General features: G+C 52.2%; 9 protein-coding genes across 9 annotated transcripts; 5 read left to right on the top strand and 4 right to left on the bottom strand.

Annotated features, from left to right (window-relative positions):
- The first annotated feature begins 905 nt into the window (after window positions 1-905).
- BCR38DRAFT_474875 (ankyrin repeat protein nuc-2) lies at window positions 906-5,989 on the top strand. Its single transcript, XM_040862987.1, has 8 exons — window positions 906-1,460; window positions 1,964-2,334; window positions 2,425-2,505; window positions 2,699-2,821; window positions 2,892-2,942; window positions 3,010-3,811; window positions 3,869-5,670; window positions 5,727-5,989. Exons 1-8 carry the CDS (start codon window positions 1,403-1,405, stop codon window positions 5,901-5,903), a joined length of 3,465 nt encoding a protein of 1,154 aa, XP_040715814.1. The 5' UTR covers window positions 906-1,402; the 3' UTR covers window positions 5,904-5,989.
- Window positions 5,975-7,253, bottom strand: BCR38DRAFT_434971 (uncharacterized protein). Its single transcript, XM_040860341.1, has one exon. The coding sequence runs from the start codon at window positions 6,891-6,893 to the stop codon at window positions 6,186-6,188; it is 708 nt and encodes a 235-aa protein (XP_040715813.1). The 5' UTR covers window positions 6,894-7,253; the 3' UTR covers window positions 5,975-6,185.
- On the top strand, window positions 7,254-8,176 carry BCR38DRAFT_434969 (cytochrome oxidase complex assembly protein 1-domain-containing protein). Its single transcript, XM_040860340.1, has 2 exons — window positions 7,254-7,477; window positions 7,537-8,176. The coding sequence occupies exons 1-2, from the start codon at window positions 7,330-7,332 to the stop codon at window positions 8,004-8,006; spliced, it is 618 nt and encodes a 205-aa protein (XP_040715812.1). The 5' UTR covers window positions 7,254-7,329; the 3' UTR covers window positions 8,007-8,176.
- On the bottom strand, window positions 8,177-9,448 carry BCR38DRAFT_434968 (translation protein). Its single transcript, XM_040860339.1, has one exon. It carries the CDS (start codon window positions 9,287-9,289, stop codon window positions 8,213-8,215), a length of 1,077 nt encoding a protein of 358 aa, XP_040715811.1. The 5' UTR covers window positions 9,290-9,448; the 3' UTR covers window positions 8,177-8,212.
- A 179-nt stretch (window positions 9,449-9,627) lies between these two features.
- On the top strand, window positions 9,628-10,548 carry BCR38DRAFT_485554 (coiled-coil domain-containing protein 25; the record flags this gene model as incomplete). The annotated part of the gene is made up of 3 exons (XM_040863904.1): window positions 9,628-9,700; window positions 9,926-9,965; window positions 10,020-10,548. 3 exons carry the CDS (start codon window positions 9,628-9,630, stop codon window positions 10,546-10,548), a joined length of 642 nt encoding a protein of 213 aa, XP_040715810.1.
- An 85-nt stretch (window positions 10,549-10,633) lies between these two features.
- Window positions 10,634-11,576, bottom strand: BCR38DRAFT_213521 (PITH domain-containing protein). Its single transcript, XM_040854179.1, has 2 exons — window positions 11,213-11,576; window positions 10,634-11,143 (listed from the first exon to the last, which is right to left on the bottom strand). The coding sequence occupies exons 1-2, from the start codon at window positions 11,464-11,466 to the stop codon at window positions 10,720-10,722; spliced, it is 678 nt and encodes a 225-aa protein (XP_040715809.1). The 5' UTR covers window positions 11,467-11,576; the 3' UTR covers window positions 10,634-10,719.
- A 289-nt stretch (window positions 11,577-11,865) lies between these two features.
- On the bottom strand, window positions 11,866-15,393 carry BCR38DRAFT_393100 (RNA polymerase I-specific transcription initiation factor RRN6-like protein). The gene is made up of 3 exons (XM_040857594.1): window positions 15,062-15,393; window positions 13,021-15,007; window positions 11,866-12,964 (listed from the first exon to the last, which is right to left on the bottom strand). Exons 1-3 carry the CDS (start codon window positions 15,183-15,185, stop codon window positions 12,061-12,063), a joined length of 3,015 nt encoding a protein of 1,004 aa, XP_040715808.1. The 5' UTR covers window positions 15,186-15,393; the 3' UTR covers window positions 11,866-12,060.
- A 123-nt stretch (window positions 15,394-15,516) lies between these two features.
- On the top strand, window positions 15,517-16,611 carry BCR38DRAFT_393097 (chromosome segregation protein Spc25-domain-containing protein). The gene is made up of 2 exons (XM_040857593.1): window positions 15,517-15,879; window positions 15,938-16,611. The coding sequence occupies exons 1-2, from the start codon at window positions 15,648-15,650 to the stop codon at window positions 16,483-16,485; spliced, it is 780 nt and encodes a 259-aa protein (XP_040715807.1). The 5' UTR covers window positions 15,517-15,647; the 3' UTR covers window positions 16,486-16,611.
- Window positions 16,612-16,975: 364 nt separating this feature from the next.
- BCR38DRAFT_485550 (mitotic-spindle organizing gamma-tubulin ring associated-domain-containing protein) lies at window positions 16,976-17,345 on the top strand (the record flags this gene model as incomplete). Its single annotated transcript, XM_040863903.1, has 3 exons — window positions 16,976-17,068; window positions 17,139-17,216; window positions 17,271-17,345. The coding sequence occupies 3 exons, from the start codon at window positions 16,976-16,978 to the stop codon at window positions 17,343-17,345; spliced, it is 246 nt and encodes an 81-aa protein (XP_040715806.1).
- Between the last annotated feature and the right edge of the window lie 269 nt (window positions 17,346-17,614).

The following is a 17,614-nucleotide window of genomic DNA, read 5'->3' as shown; positions in this document are numbered from 1 at the left end:
AAACATTCCACCATCTGCGTGGAAACGAGTGACCGACTGATGGTACTAGAGGATGCTTTTGGTTGTGGATATCGTAGAAACGAAACAAGAGACCGACCATAAGGAGCCAAAAAGCGATTTCATTGTTGTCGAGTTGCCAGCACTTGCCATCCCTTGATGCAGGGCGTTCCCTTGTTGAAAAATGACGGAGATATTTAATTGGCCAATGTATTTAGAGTATCATCAATCTGCATGGCCCTTTTAGAAGCAGACAGACTCAGGACGTAGAGAATTTGTTCTTCAACCCAAGCTCTCCAAGGTATTGTATCCATGTAATTTTTAGAGATTTGGCGACCACTGGCCACGGCAGACACAATCACTGATGATACCCTCATAACTGCTCTTAAGAAAAGACATGAGATTCTTGAGCTGGACTGTTTGCTTCTTGGGACATAACGCAAATGGTTACCATACGTAGGACATTAATCAAGTTTCCCACCCAGTGTCACTCACAATTAGTGGATCATCATTTGTTTCTGTATCCAGGCATTCGGACATCGGAGGAAACGAACAGTACTTGCATGGCCGTGCTGTAAATGCATACTTTGAAAGAAGGCCGTCGTCGGTCGATTCCGAAATTCGATAGTTGCTGCAAGCTCGAATCATCACCCAAGCCGGACCGGATCCGGAGTCTCGAGGGCTCGGTGTTGGGGTTGTCTCCGTAACCAATAACGGGGCGGTTTCGATACAGCTCCAGTGCCGGCCCGTACTCGGGAACCGACAGTTGGACGGCCTGTCAGCCTCGCACATAATGAGCACGTTGTTCCATCTCGGTTGCTGATTGGTTCAAATTGAACAAAATAACCCAACTTTAGTGGCAGCTCATTGTGTTACCTTGGTGGGGCTTCAGCTCAAGATACGCGACAAGGACCTTCTTGGCTGCGGGCTATTCCCAGAATGACTTCATTTCGAACGTGACAATGTATGATGAGCAAAAGCTTTACTTTTATCCCCGAGCAGTCTCTGCGGCTATTTCAACCCAGAAGCTAAGTAAGGCTTTGAGAACTAGATTTTGACCACACAGCCAAGCTGCTGTCTCGAGACGTCGAACCTATATTCTAACTTGGACAACCGTTAAATGCTTCATATTCTGCCCCCCCCGGTTGGCATCTCTTCCAAAGAGGAACCCCACCATCTCAAGGCTTTTCGAAAGCATCAAGGGCCTTTTATCGTCCCAGAGAGCTAGCTCCTACTGGTCAACACGACGAGATCACCATACATCTGCTGCCATCAGTGTTTATTCGTGGGCGTAGGAGGAAGACTATGATAGTCACAACCAACGCCGCCGAAACATATGACACCAATGCTCTACTCCGCGTAACGCCAATTCTCAGCCGGTTCCAACCTGCAATCTGATCCCTTTATGCTGTCAGGTTCTTGGGTTTTCAGATACTTTTCAGCCATCAAACAACACGGACACTGTACGTCATATCACCAACTTCACCCCGCGCTCTGCACATTTCTTTACCGAGCCTCTCAGCACCGCAAAGTGGTACTGTCCTGGTTCGTCTCACCACTTCGGCCATCACTTGTTGCCAGAAGCGGTAACCTGTTCTCGAAATACTGTCACATGCCCCCTTCCGACCCCCACGTTACCTCCCGAACCACTCATTCGTCTCTTCACCATTCATAACCTGGGCATCTATACACAAACTTGCCTAGCCTACCCGCCTATGCCGTAGTCTCTCCGGTATCGACGGTCCCTGCTTGCCTGCCAGCCTTTACAACCCCCCGCAGAGCGTGACCTAATGACGGGTTCTCTATTGTGACCATTTTGTATGCGAAGTCGCATTACCTAACGGCAACTGTTTCTACAAGACTCGGTGCAGCTCTGTCTCCTGTCGTGTTCGGCTGCTATCCGAAGTTTGCATGATCTTGACTTTGCGAACCAGATTCGATCTTGTGTTAACTAGGCTTCGAGCAGGGTACACAACGCTACTGGGACTACCGTATCTGGCATGCCGCTCCAGCCATCGCAAGCACTGTTTCACCAAGACTCTCTGGGCCAGCACAATAACCACGTGCCCACGTCTTCAATATTATTGTTTGGATCAAACCCTCCAGTTCTCGACAAGACTTGTCGAAAGACTGCCTGTCACAGCCGTAGGTGTCACTTACACAGAGCGAAGACATCGCCGCCAAGGCCCCTACTGCAGCTGGGCACACCTGCGTATTACCAGACCCATTCGGCCATACAGACGAGTCTCATCCTATCCCCCCTATCGCCAATCTCGAGGTTTTTATCCAAACAAAGCAGCCTTGACGGGCTCGCTGCTGGTACTCACGCCGCACTATGTCAGTTTACACCCTAAAACGAATGTCAAATTCCCTTACATAGTGATATGTCTCTCTGCGGGCAAGTGCAGCTGACACTGTTTCAGGAAGTTCGGCAAGCAGATCCAGAAGCGTCAGCTGGAAGTGCCCGAGTATGCCGCGAGTTTTGTCAACTATAAGGCTCTCAAAAAGGTGCGTCGGCCTTTGGATTAGTCCTAACCACGAAGTTGTCCCCACTACACAAGTTCCAGAGGCTTGGTTGAAAAAAAAGGAAAAAAAGCAGGGTTACTTTGTACGAACCTGGCAACGCACCTATGCCATTATCATGGCCACAGGGTTAGAAACCTGGATTCTGTACCACTGCAACTAACACTGGTGCCGATAGCTCATCAAGAAACTATCTGCCACCCCGATCCTCAGCGCGCAAAATGACCCTCACTGCCCAGCTACCCCTGTAGACTCCCAGGCTGCTCTGCAGGCAAATAGAGCCAAGTTCTTCTTTCAACTGGTAAGAGGCCTGCTGTTACCCCGCGCAGGGAGTATTATGTTGCAGGACTTTACTTACTGGTGCGACACAGGAACGAGAATTGGAAAAGGTCAATGCCTTTTACCTGCAGAAAGAAGCCGAGGTATGCGATGCCACTCCACCTGCCTGGCATTATACTATTTGCCACTTGAGATTAACCACAGATGTAGCTCAAAGTACGTCTCAAGACCTTACTAGACAAGAAGAGAGTTCTTCAGTCTCGTCGGGGCGTCTCCAGACGATCGGCCAAGTTTGCTACGCTCCAAGAGGGATTCCAACAGTTCGCCAATGACCTCAACAAGCTGCAACAGTTTGTGGAAATCAACGGCACTGCCTTTTCCAAAATCCTCAAGAAATGGGACAAGACGTCAAAGTCGAAAACGAAAGAGCTGTATCTCTCGCGCGCCGTCGAGGTGCAGCCATTTTTCAACGCCCCCGTCATTAGCGAGCTGTCGGACCAGGCGACGACTAGCTTACAGGAATTGGGTGCCTGGGCAGAAGGGGATAATGTCAATTTCGAGAGCCGGCCAGAACACATAGTCAGCAGCCAACACCTCCTTGGAACCGACGAAGGCGATGCGGACACGCTTCTCTTAGAAACGGCCATTTTCGGCTATTTGGAGTCATTGCGAGACCTCCTTTCGAGGATGAAAGCGGCGTCCGAGTCGACAACCACCATGGACAACTCTTTGATGGAAAGAGTGACGCGCACCTTCTTGGCTGCCATCCACGAAGCCCCTCAAGCTTCTTTGGATGTGCTGCTAGCCACTGACTTGGTGGACATCCAGTCGGAGGACGATATCAACGAGAGGAATTGTCTGCACCAGGCTACTATTTATGGCAACTCCTTCGTACTGAATGTTGGCCTTTCGAATGGGGTTGCTGTGAATCGAACGGACGTTTATGGTCGGGTACCGCTTCACTATGCAAGCATGCATGGCCGGTTAGATATGGTTGATGCGCTCCTCCAAGGTACGAGTTGAAAGATAGTCTTGCCATTTGGCTATAAATTACTAACGTGGATTGCAGCCGATGCGGCAACGGCCGACTTAATCGACCACGACAACTTCACTCCCCTGATTCATGCTATCATCCATGGTCACATTGCTTGCGTAGAGCGAATTTTGGCAACCTCGTCTCGACTAGACCCTAAATCAGATACGGACCATGTACCGCTCAACCTGGCTTGTGAACACGGCTCTGTTGAGATAGTGGAACTTCTGTTGCGAAATGGAGCCCAAATACTACCCGATGCAGAGGGGTTGTATCCTCAACATCTGGTCGCTCGATCGGGTCAAACACCCCGTTTACTCATGTTACTGAAACAGTTCGGAGCCGACCTGGATCAAATCGATAAGTTGTATGGTTGGACGCCCCTAGTCCATGCCGCGAGCGAAGGCAACGTTCCCTGTCTCCAGGAGCTGCTCAACATCGGTGCCAATTCCAACATCGTCGACGAGAAAGACCTGCCTGCCATGTACTATGCTGCATGGGAAGGTCATTTAGAGTGTATGAAACTGCTCTCGCCCCATCAAAGGGACAATAAATCAAGCCCCATGATGACGCAAGGCAGTGCGTATCTTGCACCGATGGACAGTAGTGGTCCTATGCCCATGTCCCTCGACGCAGACACTATCCCGGCCCTCGAACTGCCACCCCCGATCATACCACTTCGGCGATATGGCCACAACTTTCTCGATACAAAGACCGTTGTCCAACTCAGCTTTGAGGAGAGCGGCGAACAGCCTCTTATCTTTTTCCATGACAGCAAGTATCCTGCAGCACGATTGACGATATCGTCGAAAGCTACCGATCTCATCCCCAAAAACATCATGCTTCCATTTCAGGAGGACACCAGATTGGTGTTATTCCAGGTTGAGGAGCTAGACACGTTTACTCTTGATTTCGACGTATTCCCTACGTATGGTGCTAAGATCATCGCGAAGACTGTCGCTCTCCCGGATACTTTCCGGGCCTCACTACGTAGCTCTGGAAGATGTTGCTTGCCCCTTTTCGACCCGCGGCTACGTGCTATCGGACAGATCAGCTTCAATACTCAGGTCATCAAACCTTTTCAGGGAGCGCCCCTCGAGATTACAGATTTCGAGACGTATTGGAAAGCAACAAGTCAGGATGACCAACATACAAGTATGTTTGTTATGGGGTCGAGTCTATCGGGCGAATTTGTACAAGTGTTCGTACAATGCACCAGTGACGGGGTTCCAGTCTTGTGGCCGAGATGGCTGCTGCACTGCGGAGGGATCGAGATACCCGTCGCACGGCTATCCTATGAACAATTCATGACGATCACTGCTCAGAGCCCGAGTCGAGCTCATCTGGCAGCAATCTCGTCTCAACCCCTGGAGAACATTGCTGAGATCCACCGTGTTCTAGCAACCGCCGGCGTCTCCCTGAAAGACGCGTTGGCACTGTTGCCAGCTACAATGCACGTCAACATCCAAATTCTCTACCCTTCAGAAGAGGAAGAACGGAGCATGGGTCTAGGACCAACAGTAGACGCCAACAACTTCGTGGATGCCATCTTGGCCGAAGTCTTCGACCACGCTAGGGCGCAACGGGCTCAAGTACAGGCCCCCGAAATGGTCCGATCCGTCGTCTTCAGTTCCTACAACCCTACACTCTGCACGACGCTGAACTGGAAACAACCCAACTTCCCCGTCTTTCTCTGCAACGACCTCGGACGCGAGGAGACCATGCCGGCGCCTGACGTGATCCAAAGCAGCGGGCGGAGGACGTCGTCCATCAAGGAGGCCGTTAGGATCGCCCAGAACAACAACTTCATGGGCTTGATCTGTTGTTCTCGCCTCTTGGTAAGTTATTTAGTCGAGATGTGGACTCGAACTCCCTCGCTGATATGACCATACAGGACATGGTACCGGCTCTCGTGGACGCCATCAAGTCCCAGGGACTTGCGTTGGTCGTGGACAAGTCGGCAGATAAGACGTTGGGGGCTCATCCCAGTGCCGATCCGCTGCCGAAGGGAATTGACGGCATCGTGAAGAATAATGGCGTGTTGCGATTCAACGAGTCCATAGATGTGTAGTGGTAGGGGGAAGATATAATCGGTGAACGGATTTGCATAGGATCGGGGTTGGAGGCGGACTTAGTTGGGAGGGGGGGGGGCTATTTGTATGCATGTGCTCTGAAGATATATTGTTTTCGTCAATATAATATAGAAATTCACACAAACTCAGGAGTTAGAATAAGAATAGCCGAATGCAAAGCTCTGTTACTCCATCAAGACTGGCTGCACCCCTGTCGTGGTTTGTCTCCCTACACTTCGTATGCTCGTGTAGCGCAGATCCGAAATAGATCCCTGACCACCTTATGCACCCTTATACTCATACTTGAGCTCACTCAACTCCTTCTCCGGATCAACACCGCCCATGACCGCTTTCGCTGCCAGTACAACCGCATACACCACTGCCGGCAAGTTTCCCAGCCCGACATGTCCCCACGATTGTGGCGCGTGAGGCTTCGACAGCAAACCCGTCAAGATCAGCACAGCGCATAGTCCTATATTCAGATATGGCAAGTACGTCTCCAATGGCGATCTGTGGGGCTCCTGGGCAAACGAGAAGCTACTGCGCCGTCCTCTATGATTCCTCCTCGATCCACTTCCTTCTCCTCCTACGTTCGAGCTCAAGCCAGAACTTGAATTGGAACCATATCTAGGACCGCCTATCCACGCATCCAACAAAGCCACCCCAGTTACACCTGGCGGCAGCCGATAAAGCATCCAGCCCGTCGAACCGAGCGAGCTCAGGGCTAGCATGGCGACCATGGCGTCCACGCGGCCGGAAGGGTGGAAGAGTGAGATGAAGTAGGGTATTGTGGAGAGGATGGGTAGCAGGAACAGAAAGCGCCGGAACTGGGCATTGCGGAAGTCGTTTTGCGCCGCAAGTTGCGAGATGAGCTCTTCTTGTTCTTGCTCGTCGAGGGCGAGGTCCGCGGGGGAGGAGGACGTGGTGTCGGAGTCGGTGGGGTAGGCGAAGGTGCGGCGGAGACGGGAGGTGGTGGGTTGGATATCCATGTTAGAGTTGGGATGGGAGGTGTCTGAGAGTTCGTGGGTTTAGGTTGGCATCGTGAGGTCTGTGGTTGGTGGGAGACCGAGCCAAGATTGCAGATTCTGAGGTTGGAAAGGGGCACGTCGATATTGTCACATGGACGTTGGATGACAGCTCACTCGCTTGTATTCAGAGTTTGTCTCTCTTGGAGCTCGTGTCGCAGCCTTGGAGCTCAAGAAAGTGACGTCGGAGCTTTGCCCCATCAAGCCTAGGAAGTCGGGTAGCTACCCTGTAGCGGATCCTGTCTGCATGCAGCGGGACCTGAAGTTCCCGGGCCGCCGACTTTTTGGCAAGCGATATCTAATCTTGGCCTCGAATGTGGTGGTGGGATGATTTGAGAATCGTTCAACATTTGAGGTTTCTTTCCGATCTCCCCATCCCCACATCCAAACCCAAATCACAATGTTTTCTCGGATAGTACGCAGTCGGATCCTCCCCGTACTGCGCAGCCCAACGTGCCGGACCGTAGTGCAGAGACGGACGCTCGTCCGCGCCCCCAAGGCAGGCGATGGCCCGTTGATGGAGAGACGATCGGATCGCGAGTTACCAAGTACGCTGCCCTCGTTACTTACTTCCATGAAGCAGTCGACTAACACGTGTTTTTGATAGGCGTCGAATCCGTCACCTTCCGCTGGCGCCATACCTTCCCCATCTTCGTCGTCCTCATTGTCGTCTCGAGCGTGGCCATCTTCAACTACCAGAAGCTCTCCTCACCCATCGTGGCCTCGACGCTCTACTCCTTGCGCATGTCGCGCAAAGCCCGTGAGTACCTGGGCGACGAGATTTACTTTAAGCACCAGATACCGTGGATCAGTGGCGAAATGAACCAGCTGCGGGGGCGTATCGACATCCGCTTCTCTGTCAAGGGCTCCAAGAATACGGGAGTGATGCGCTTTACCAGTTTCCGTCAGGGGGCCAAGAGCATGTTTGAGACGACTGAATGGAGTCTCGAGAGAACGGATGGCGGGGTGATTGATTTGCTCGATGGGGAGGATCCGTTTAAGGGCATTGCGGGTATCGGAATGGATGATGAAGAGAAGGAGGAGGCGACTCGGGGGTTTAGGCAGCAGCTCAAGTGAGGCCGCGAGAGAGGGTATGGCTGGATGTGCTGGGATTGGTGCAGAGTCACAGTGCAATGAACCAAGGTTCTCCAGGGGCTAGGGGTATGTGGAAGAGATCAGGTGTGAGAGAGACGAGGGGTCTCTATATGATGTCTGTACCGGTTGGCATCGTGCTTTATGTGTACAATATGTATATAATACAAACGGGCTTCACACAAATTCACTTACAACCGAACCGGTGCCGTAGCTGGCGGCGTCAGCGCCTCTTGCGGCACGACGTCTGCGATCTTTCCTTGTTTCCTCAACTCCTTGAGCTCCATATGTCGCGTCCTCGCCTCTTCCAGCCGTGCCTCCGCATCCGGGTGCCTCTCCAACAATTTCTTCGTCATCTTGTCAATAAAGGTCTGCGCCGGCGGGTCTTTCTTGATAGCATCGGCCACCATGACGATGCAGCCCTTGGGACCAGCCACATGTCCCTTGATAGCAATGATGCCCGTCTCGTTGTCCACCTTCAGCACCTTGAGGTTCTGCACCGTTACCCGTTCGTTGCCCATCCGTCCCGGCATCTTCTTGCCCGGGTGCACACGCGAGCCGCCTCCCTGACTGGGACCCGTAGTACCGATCGTCCGGTGATTCTTCGAGTTACCGTGCGACGCGCCCTGACCGGCAAAGCCGTGCCTCTTCATACCACCAGCGAACCCCATACCGCGGCTGTTACTCCTGGCGTCCACGAACTGGCCCAGCTTGAACCAATCCGGCTGCAGCTGCACGCCCACGGGCAACAGGCCGTCCTCGGTGCGCACCTTGAATTCGGCGAGGTGCTGCTTCGGCGCTACGCCCTTCGCCTCGTAGTAGCCCAACATGGGCGCCGTGACGGTGGCTGGCCTCTTCTCTCCGCAACCAAGCTGCACAGCCCAGTACCCATGGTTGGCCCGCGTCTTGGAGGCAACTACCTCGACCTGGTCCATCTGCAGAATCGTGCATGGCGTCCGGCGGCCCTCGTGGTACATGGCGCTGACGCCCTTCTTGACAGCCAGCACGCCCGTTCGCAGAGGCGTCGTCTTCTCCTTGCGCTTGAGGGCAGCTGCGGGACCCGCGGTAGGTATGGGCAGGCCGGCGGAGACTTGGTTAAAGCGGCCGTTCTTGGATCGGGGTGGGACGGTCGTGTTCCAGCCGTACTTGACGCCGCGCTTGGCTGTTCGTGGGAGCAGGGCGTGGTGTTCTGTGATGAGGATTTGATGAGTGACGGTGGTGGCTCTCGAGAGGGCAGCTGCCCAGCAGGCTGGCAGCCGAGGTGCCATGGTCGCTGGGGGCAGCTTGACAGGAATGCGGATTGTGAATTTGTCGTTGGTGACGAACAGGCGTCGCGATGGCCGGTTGGTCGTCGTGATCTGAAGTTGGCTCCTGGCCGAATTAGAGCTTCCAGAATTTGGATGAAGCGAAAAACGAGGACCCGCTACGGCCGATCTAAAAAGTTAGGGCGGGCTGAGCTGACCATTTACGCAGTTATCAAAGGCTGCTGAGCCGACAGACCTTCGACCCTTGACACCTCTCATTCCTAGTTATCAGCATGCCATTTGAAGTCTTCTAATAATAACAGGTCAGGACTGGTACTCCGGTACCGATTTCTTGCTGGAAAATGGTCTTCTACTTTACATCGTCCGTCGTGGACCCTTCGGCTTATGTCTATGTCGGCAAGGACAAATTCGAGAGTGAGTGCGCCCCGCCAGCTGACACAAAATGCTCCAAGATGTGGAATGCAGCAGTCGACCGCGTCTGATGAGATATGCGCTCGCTCTTATCGAGCGTTCATGATATATGAAACATGAGAATATGAACTGTGCTAGATCATGTGTGTATCTGGGCTATACTTCTCAAAGCTGCTTCTCAGGCCCCCTCTCGTATATCCTTGCAACATCTCACTGACCGGTTCGTAGACGAAGAGTTGATTAAATTTGGCTGGGAAGAAGATGTCTGGTAGATCATGCTGCATCTCGCTCATAACTATGCACGGCACTAAAGATCCATCAGGTTCCACGCCGACAAGCTGTCAAGCGCCCACATCTACCTGCGCCTCCGCGAGGGCGAAACTTGGGACGCCATCCCGGAGCCTTTAGTGACGGACCTGGCGCAGCTAACCAAGGCCAACTCGATCGAGGGCAACAAGAAGGACAACGTGACCATTATCTACACGCCGTGGTCGAACCTGAAAAAGGACGGCAGCATGGCCGTGGGGCAGGTCAGCTTCAAGGACCCGCGCAAGGTGAAGCGGGTACTGGTGCCCCAGCGCGAGAACGCCATCATCAACCGCCTCAACAAGACCAAGGTCGAGAAGCACCCGGATCTGCAGCAGGAGCGAGAGCACCGCCAGCGCGAGCTGAGGAAGCGGGATCGCGCGACGCAGTTGGCGAGGAAGAAGGAGGAGGAGCAGAAGGCCAAGGAGTATCAGGAGAAGAAGTGGCAGAAGGACCATGCGTATGATGATTTGTTCACTGAAGAGAACATGGCGGCGTCGAGTAATCAGGATCGTGGTTCTGACTGGGAGGATGACTTCATGTAGTTGCATGCGTGTATGCAAACACGATAGGAAGGCAGTTCCGAAGAATCTCAATGCAGTAAAACTCATTCGTGACAAAAGTACGTTGGCCTATTCCCTTCCGTGAGCGTATCCGTAACCGTCTTGATGCAATGCCCCCCTTGACTTTCTTCCTCCCTACCTTCATTCATTTCCTTATGCACCCGGCCCGCGGCCTCCAATGCCACTTCCCATGGCATTCACGTTCGTCCCCTTCAACTTATGATCGTTCGGATTCGGCGCCGCCTCGTACAAAATCTGATCCGGCGCCCTACCCAACTGCATCCACTCGCCCTTGAAACCCAAGTAACTCAATCTGGTAACATCCTCATCGTCATTGCCAAAGTTGTCCTCAAAGAACAGCGTCAGCCGCTGCACCTTGCCAAACAGCGCCCGCTTGACGGGAAGCTCCTGCACCTCGGACGTCTGCGATAGCTCGAACTCCTGCGTCGGGGCTAGCTCCTCGGCCGTGCTGAAGTCCATGTCGTCACGGTTGATGAAGACTTTGAGCGTACGGGGCGCTGAATCTGACGGCGAAGTACGCAGGAGGATTGAGTGAAGCTTTACTTGGCCCGTGAAGCTGTAATTTATATATTAGTTTTTGCAGATTCTTGGATGAGATGAGTTCAGATGTGATCAGAATGCTTACGGCACGTTCATGAGGATTTGCTCATCTGCATCGCTTGCCAGCTCCGGCTGCTCTTGGAGATGCTCTTCCCACGTCTTCCTGACGATAGCCTTGCCTGAGTCGGCTTGGGCTTCGTTCAACGTCTCAACGCCGTCGAAGTTGATGTGCTGGTATAAGCTGTGCTGCAGAGCTGGCGTTATGTCATCACTGTGGTCGTGCGCATGATCATGGTCGTGACCGCCATGGCCGGCATGTTCGCCGTGGCAATGAGACATGACGAAGGTATCTGGTGAGGTGTGTACAAGAAAACAATCACGGAATATTTGATCTTGATGTGGTTACCAAAGTTACCACTCTGGAGGTTGTGGATGAGAGCAATGGTGCATCAATTTGTTGGATGAAGTGGGGGGTCGCCAACAGTTAAAATGCCCGAGGAATTCCGGGGTGTGCTTGCCAAAATGCCAACTGCTTTTCAAGAGTCCAAACCAACAAACATTACTTTGCAGTTTTCATATGATGGCTCCTGCCTTGGAATGGCATATGCAAGTATTCGTCACGGATGTCTCTACCCGTGCAGGCATCCAAGTCCATAATCCATCCAGCTTGGGTTGTGACGAATGCCATCGGAAAATCATACAGGAGTGAGCACATGAGTCTAGCGCCTGTGTTTGTGTCTAGAATTACGAGGATATCATGAGCATGACCTCAGCTGAACATATGCGTTCTACAATATATCGATTATATCTGAAACTTATTTCGAATAGGCCGCACACCTTGGTGCCCACAAACGCCACGCCCACTCCAACCAGCTGCTCCCCGGATTCTCTCCTACCTCCCGATAAACCACAACCGTGAGCAACTACGCCCAGCTATCGGAACCCCCCCTTGCGTTTCACCCTTTTGTTCGGCCGATCTAGAAGCGACCTACTTCCAAATGCTCCTGCAGTAGGTTGAGACATGGCGATTTGTGGCCCGATCCACGGCTGTGAGAACTCATTGAGCGGCTGGCTTACCTGGCTGAAGCGGTTCGACACTGCAGGCTGAGTTGATGACACATGATTCAGGTCCCGTTCTTCGAGGCGTTTGCGAATTGACTCCACCCGTTTTCGCTTCTTAGCTTCCCGTGCCTGCTGTTTGGCCCTTCTCTGTATGCCTGGCGTAACTTCTGCGCTCTTGTCAAGGCTGAAGACATATTTGGCAGGGTCATCTCCTTCTATCCACGTAGACAACAACTCCGATTTCTTCGCAGTTACAGACGTCCCAGAGCCGGTGTATACCCTGATCAGAGCAAGTGACCGATCTTCTACATCTTCAGCGGGTTCTGACTTCGTTACCCCAGAGAATGTGGAGGACGCAGGCGACGAAGGCTGGCTGCCAGGTTGGCTGTCAATGAGCATAGCGTCAGAAAAGTTCGTTGGAGAGCCAATGTTGAGAGACTCAGGTAGCCGAGACCTAAACAAGTCCATTGGCCTGAACATCATGCTGAATCGAGATAGGTAAAGTTCGCACGCGATTCGGCGGGTGATTGAAGCTATTACCTCTTTATGCAACTCTGAAACAACAGCAGATTGCATGGCATCCGAAACGACGTCTAGCAATCTGGTGAATATGTCATATAGAGACGAGCTTTCTGGGCCACCTCGTCGAGGACCAGCCAGACTCATGACTTTGAGCGCTGGATCAATTGGCTCCAATCGGTCGATCTCCTCCTGCCACTCGAATGTAGCCGCATCCATATCTCGTGGAACTTTCAAGTTGTGCATAATTTCACACCTATCATGTTACTTGATTAGCAAGCAGCGGCTGCACAACTCCAAAGTGCAACTTACAAGGTCTTCGATGGCAAGATTCCTGTTTCTAGTGCCGTCTCAACTGTGACATACACAGGATCAAAAGGAGCTGCACCAAATATTTCCATATCTAGGGGCGTCCCTTCAATTCTGCCAGCTGCTTCCTCGGATATGTTTTGAAGATGTTCGTACACTCCACGAATGAGTCTTCGATGCGATTGACCAAATGTTGTACGGGGAATGTGACCACATTTCGGGTTAGTGACATTGCTTCCATTATAGAATCCTGCAAACTGATCCGGGACGACGAAGCGAGAACCAAGGTAGCGAATCAGCTTCCGCCGCTCCGACTCGTTCAATTTTTTAGCGACCTTTCTATTTGGAATCAACGTCTGATTCCAATCCTGGCTCAAGCAGGCACCTAGGGAACAGCTCAAGCTCAAATCAATTCCAAGTGAGAACATTTGATAGTACCGCACTCTTTGATCTGTGAGCAGGCGGGCACCCGCAGTCGGTACTTGTTCACGCTGTGCTGTGACAGCGGTAGGAATTATATGAAGTTTCTGTAGACTCCGACCCGTGCCAGCGTTTGAGACCCCCTCGGATACCATGGTATCACGGTAGCAGCTGACCTGGTCTGGTCTTTTCTTGGACATGCTGAAATAAAATATGTCGAACCAACTGCTTCCCTCAGAGTACATAAACACAAGAGATAACCGGTGATCAGATGAGTGGCGAGGTCCAGAGGTGACAGAAAGCTTCAGATTCTGGTCATAACTATCCCGCATGTGTGGAAAGGAATGCAAGACAAGTGCTCTCTTTTCTCCTTTCTCGAGCGTTGGGTCACTCGAGGATAGAATTCCCATCACACAAACTTTGGACGTCGTTGCGACAAACACATATCGCGGGTCCTGAACATTGATTTGAACATCAAGAATGGTCTCGACACTGCCCTCAGGGATGAACTCTAGGTCGGGCAAGAAAGAGTCAGTGTCAAGATCGAATAACCGAACAGCTTTAGAATTGCACAAGAGTAAAGTTGAGCTTCGTTGTAGTGGTGGGAATGCAGGGTTGAACTGGGATTCGGCATCGTCCTCATCGTCGGAGTCATACCAGTCATCATGACTAGCGGCAGAAGACCCAACCCAAAGAATTCTATGCGACTGGGGATCCGTTGCGGGTTTGTGAGACAGTTGCTCCCTGAGGCCCTTTTGAATAGACCCGTATTTATGTAGACGCAGTTGCGGCCGATTGGAAGCTTTGCTTCGAATCCGAGTAATGTCCCAAATTGTCCAATTGCCCCCTTCATCGATGATGGCAAGCTGTGATGGTTTCGATCTTATACTCGGGTTGAAAGATGCATCAGAGTGAAAATCACATCCAGTATGCTTCCTCAACAGAGTGAACAGCGGGTTTGGTGCAATACGAGAAGGCTCTCGAGAACCTGCAGCTGGAACGGATTCGGATACGACTGGAGCCTTTTGGTATTCTGGTTGAAAGACCGAGGTTCCCCAGTCTCGCTGAACCACCAACCAGCGCACCGGCTCGAATCTCTTCGTGTTAACGACAGCTGATATCTGCCGGATAGTGCCGATGTCTTTCGTCCAAAGGGTTTGCTGGATGCTTTCATGGCCAGAGAGTCGAAGTGCTACGCTTTCGTCGTTGTCCCATTTCCAATATTCTGTCGTCGGTCTCACCAGCCGTAAAACGTCGCCGGCTGGACCAGCTGCCATGGCGACAAGGGACGCCGTACCGGTCTTTTGTGGATTACTAGTGTCGGCCATTTCACCGACGGCAAGCTGCGACCGTTGCCAAGGCGTGCTTTGATTAGGGCGGCATGACAAATTGGCTAGAGACAGTGCTTCCCCGAGCACGCCGTTGCCCAGGGCCGCCACTGGGTGGTTTTTTAGTAGCCATACACTCTGTCTCTGGGTACTCCGCCAGGTTTCGTTCGTTGTGGAAGAACTGAGGCTGCGAGACACTGGGAACCATTCCTGACTAGGACCAATCTCTTGGAACCTTGGAGCTTGCCACTGTGTTAGCCGATATGAGTGATGGAGGCCTGTTGGGCTTGGACTACCTTCGGGATCATGATTTCGAGCAGTTTGCCAACCGCATTCTTCCGCCTTCGGTAATCCGTACGGAAAATATGTCAGACGTCCTGGGTGGCCAAACGATGATGAGTCGGTACGCTGGTCAGCCATCCGGCAGACCCAACCCAAATTTCCTCTCTGATATCAGTTGACTGTGACGGAACATAATAGAGAGCCAGTCACACAGCGCTGCGTAACAATGGTGAGGCGGGCGTATTTGAGAGAGGCTCTAGTAAGAAACCAGCACTCAAGATTTGGTGTCAGTACAGACGAGTCGAAAATATTGAATGCGAAAAGGACTGATCTGAAAGAGTTGTTCTAGAAATGAATGAGGAAAGCTCGGGCGCTCGACAATTGCAGACGCCCCACTAAAAAGTTCATAATCGACGCTTTATCTTTTTCTTAGCGCTGGCCCCTGCAGACGGCGCTCGGCAACCTGTACCTTCGGAATCAAAACAAAGTTGTCGAGCATCACGGAACTCTGACAGCCCACTTGAAACCCGACTTGCAACCTCGTCGCAAACATACGAAACCCTCCAAACCAATCCCAAAATCGCATCGAACTACAGCGCAATGGCTTCAATGTTTGAGCCCTCGATGTCGTCGAGCCTGAGCCGGCAGCTACCAATGTCGGCCACAGCCCCGTCCATGGCAGACTCGCTGCCAAGCATCAACTTCGGCTTCGACGAGCTGCGCGACCGCATGGCCAAATTTAGCGCCCGGTTCGATACCTTTATCGAACAAGGACGGAAGCGTGTCCTAGAGGAGCGCAACCAGTTCCGCATGAGTATAGCCGAACTTCAAGGTATGATCAGGCATCGCTGCTGCAGCACGTGCGACAGTAACTAACCGGGACGGCACAGAGGACCAGCGGATGAAGAAGAAGGACATGGAGATTTTACAGCTCAGGACCAACGCCCACCAGCAGACCATCGCCAAGGAAGCCGCCGAGAAGCGCGAGATGCAAGCGGCCATCGCCTCGCTAACGGAGCAACGAAATAAGAACATGGCGTCACGCGATGAACTGAAGAAGCAGATCGAGACCACACAGAAGGAGATCGACGCACGGTTGGCGGCTCAGCGCGCGCATGCCCAGCATATCGAGGCGCAAGCGCGGTTCAATGGGCCGGAGCTGGACTTCTGGATCTCTAATTTGTGTCTGACGATTGAAGGGGCTGGGAAGACGGATAGGCTGAAATTCGTCTATACACATATTGACGAGAGGGACTGGGAGCGTGAGGCCTGGTTCGAATTGAGTACGTCATCTAGAGATTACGATGTCCGACATTGTAGGCCAAAGCTAGAGAGGGAGAAGGTGGAACGGGTGTTGGAACGAGTGAACGAATCGAGAGAACTTGTTACGCTGCTGAAGGGCATGAGGGAGCTTTTTGTCGAAGCCGTGAAGCAGTGAGGGGGAATTGGATTCACGGGAGGCGTTCACAAGATACCAGTATGCTTTCTCCATGCGATGCTGCATTTTACACGAATAGAGCATTGATCGATCATCTTCATGATGTACCTGACTGTGTTTCAACCCCGTTGCCGTGTCTTACTGTGGAGCTAACCATACCGGAGACGCGGAGCGGGTGATATTCATTAAGCTTTGTTCTGGTATTGCAATTCTCTGGGCCTTCACTGATGACTTGATTGTGGCATGCTACCATAAAATAAGAAAAGGGGTATCGCACGACGACAATCCTCAACTTGCTCTTACAGGACTGGTTGAGCTTATCTGAGACAGAGCTCGCTTGCACTTTCGAACTAGGTGCACATTTCCGTACGCCGCCTAACCCCACTTCCACCGATTGCCGTGCCCCTCAACGCGTCCATGGTCTTCAATTGTCAAACTACACCGCGACAGACACTCCCTGTCATCAATTAATGAGTCGTCAGTCGTCACCATGCCTCCGCCATCGCAGCCACCCAACGATGGCGAGAAGCAAGCCGCGGCTCAGCAGGCCGTCGACATTCTGCACGAGATATCTACCATCCTCGTAAGCATGCAATGGCATGGTGTTGTGGTGTCACACAAACAGACAAGCCATTCTAACTCGGTAACCGCAGAACTGTCATCTCGACCGGCGGACGCTGTCCATCTGCATCTCCATGATTGAGAATGGTGTGAACCCGGAGGCATTGGCAGTGAGTCATCAGTTCCCCCAATGATTTCAGAATTTTGAGAGCTGACTTGTTTAGGCTGTGATCCAATTTTTGCGGAAAGAGGCTCAGAAGGACAAGTTCAGGGCTCAGGATCGAGGTCAGGAAGCTTGAGGTCATGAGCTTTGAAGGCGTGACGGTTTCCATGCACTGGTGGCGTTTGGAGTTCACGGGCAGATCCAGGGGCATATTGCGTGGTATTATTAATATAGACATAAAAGCTGGTTTATTCGCCCGGACTCTGTCTATCGTGGCGTCTCGTTAGACTAGCTTGTCTTGTCTCATGATTTCCAGGACTCTTATCCCTGAAGTGACTGACATGAAAGCCAACCCTGCGTATCATGGCCAGTCTTGTACGTAGCCACTGAAAGGAGTCCATTTAT

This window comes from Pseudomassariella vexata (assembly GCF_002105095.1).
Source record: "Pseudomassariella vexata strain CBS 129021 chromosome Unknown BCR38scaffold_7, whole genome shotgun sequence".
NCBI lineage: Eukaryota > Fungi > Ascomycota > Sordariomycetes > Amphisphaeriales > Pseudomassariaceae > Pseudomassariella > Pseudomassariella vexata.
The sequence above is the reverse complement of the archived record's forward strand: the minus strand, read 5'-3'. Positions and strand labels throughout refer to the sequence as shown.

What these genes read in the sequence shown, in the direction of transcription:
- BCR38DRAFT_474875 (XM_040862987.1), top strand. Translation starts at nt 1,403, where the DNA reads ATGCTGTCAGGTTCTTGGGTTTTCAGATACTTTTCAGCCATCAAACAA. An exon ending in CATCAAACAACACGGACACT is followed by an intron (nt 1,461 to 1,963) that starts GTACGTCATATC and finishes GGCTTCGAGCAG; the next exon opens with GGTACACAACGCTACTGGGA. An exon ending in GGTTGATGCGCTCCTCCAAG is followed by an intron (nt 3,812 to 3,868) that starts GTACGAGTTGAA and finishes CGTGGATTGCAG; the next exon opens with CCGATGCGGCAACGGCCGAC.
- BCR38DRAFT_434971 (XM_040860341.1), bottom strand. Translation starts at nt 6,893, where the DNA reads ATGGATATCCAACCCACCACCTCCCGTCTCCGCCGCACCTTCGCCTAC.
- BCR38DRAFT_434969 (XM_040860340.1), top strand. Translation starts at nt 7,330, where the DNA reads ATGTTTTCTCGGATAGTACGCAGTCGGATCCTCCCCGTACTGCGCAGC. An exon ending in ATCGGATCGCGAGTTACCAA is followed by an intron (nt 7,478 to 7,536) that starts GTACGCTGCCCT and finishes TGTTTTTGATAG; the next exon opens with GCGTCGAATCCGTCACCTTC.
- BCR38DRAFT_434968 (XM_040860339.1), bottom strand. Translation starts at nt 9,289, where the DNA reads ATGGCACCTCGGCTGCCAGCCTGCTGGGCAGCTGCCCTCTCGAGAGCC.
- BCR38DRAFT_213521 (XM_040854179.1), bottom strand. Translation starts at nt 11,466, where the DNA reads ATGTCTCATTGCCACGGCGAACATGCCGGCCATGGCGGTCACGACCAT. An exon ending in CAAATCCTCATGAACGTGCC is followed by an intron (nt 11,144 to 11,212) that starts GTAAGCATTCTG and finishes TATAAATTACAG; the next exon opens with CTTCACGGGCCAAGTAAAGC.
- BCR38DRAFT_393100 (XM_040857594.1), bottom strand. Translation starts at nt 15,185, where the DNA reads ATGGCTGACCAGCGTACCGACTCATCATCGTTTGGCCACCCAGGACGT. An exon ending in TCGAAATCATGATCCCGAAG is followed by an intron (nt 15,008 to 15,061) that starts GTAGTCCAAGCC and finishes CACAGTGGCAAG; the next exon opens with CTCCAAGGTTCCAAGAGATT. An exon ending in ATCTTGCCATCGAAGACCTT is followed by an intron (nt 12,965 to 13,020) that starts GTAAGTTGCACT and finishes GTAACATGATAG; the next exon opens with GTGTGAAATTATGCACAACT.
- BCR38DRAFT_393097 (XM_040857593.1), top strand. Translation starts at nt 15,648, where the DNA reads ATGGCTTCAATGTTTGAGCCCTCGATGTCGTCGAGCCTGAGCCGGCAG. An exon ending in GAGTATAGCCGAACTTCAAG is followed by an intron (nt 15,880 to 15,937) that starts GTATGATCAGGC and finishes GGGACGGCACAG; the next exon opens with AGGACCAGCGGATGAAGAAG.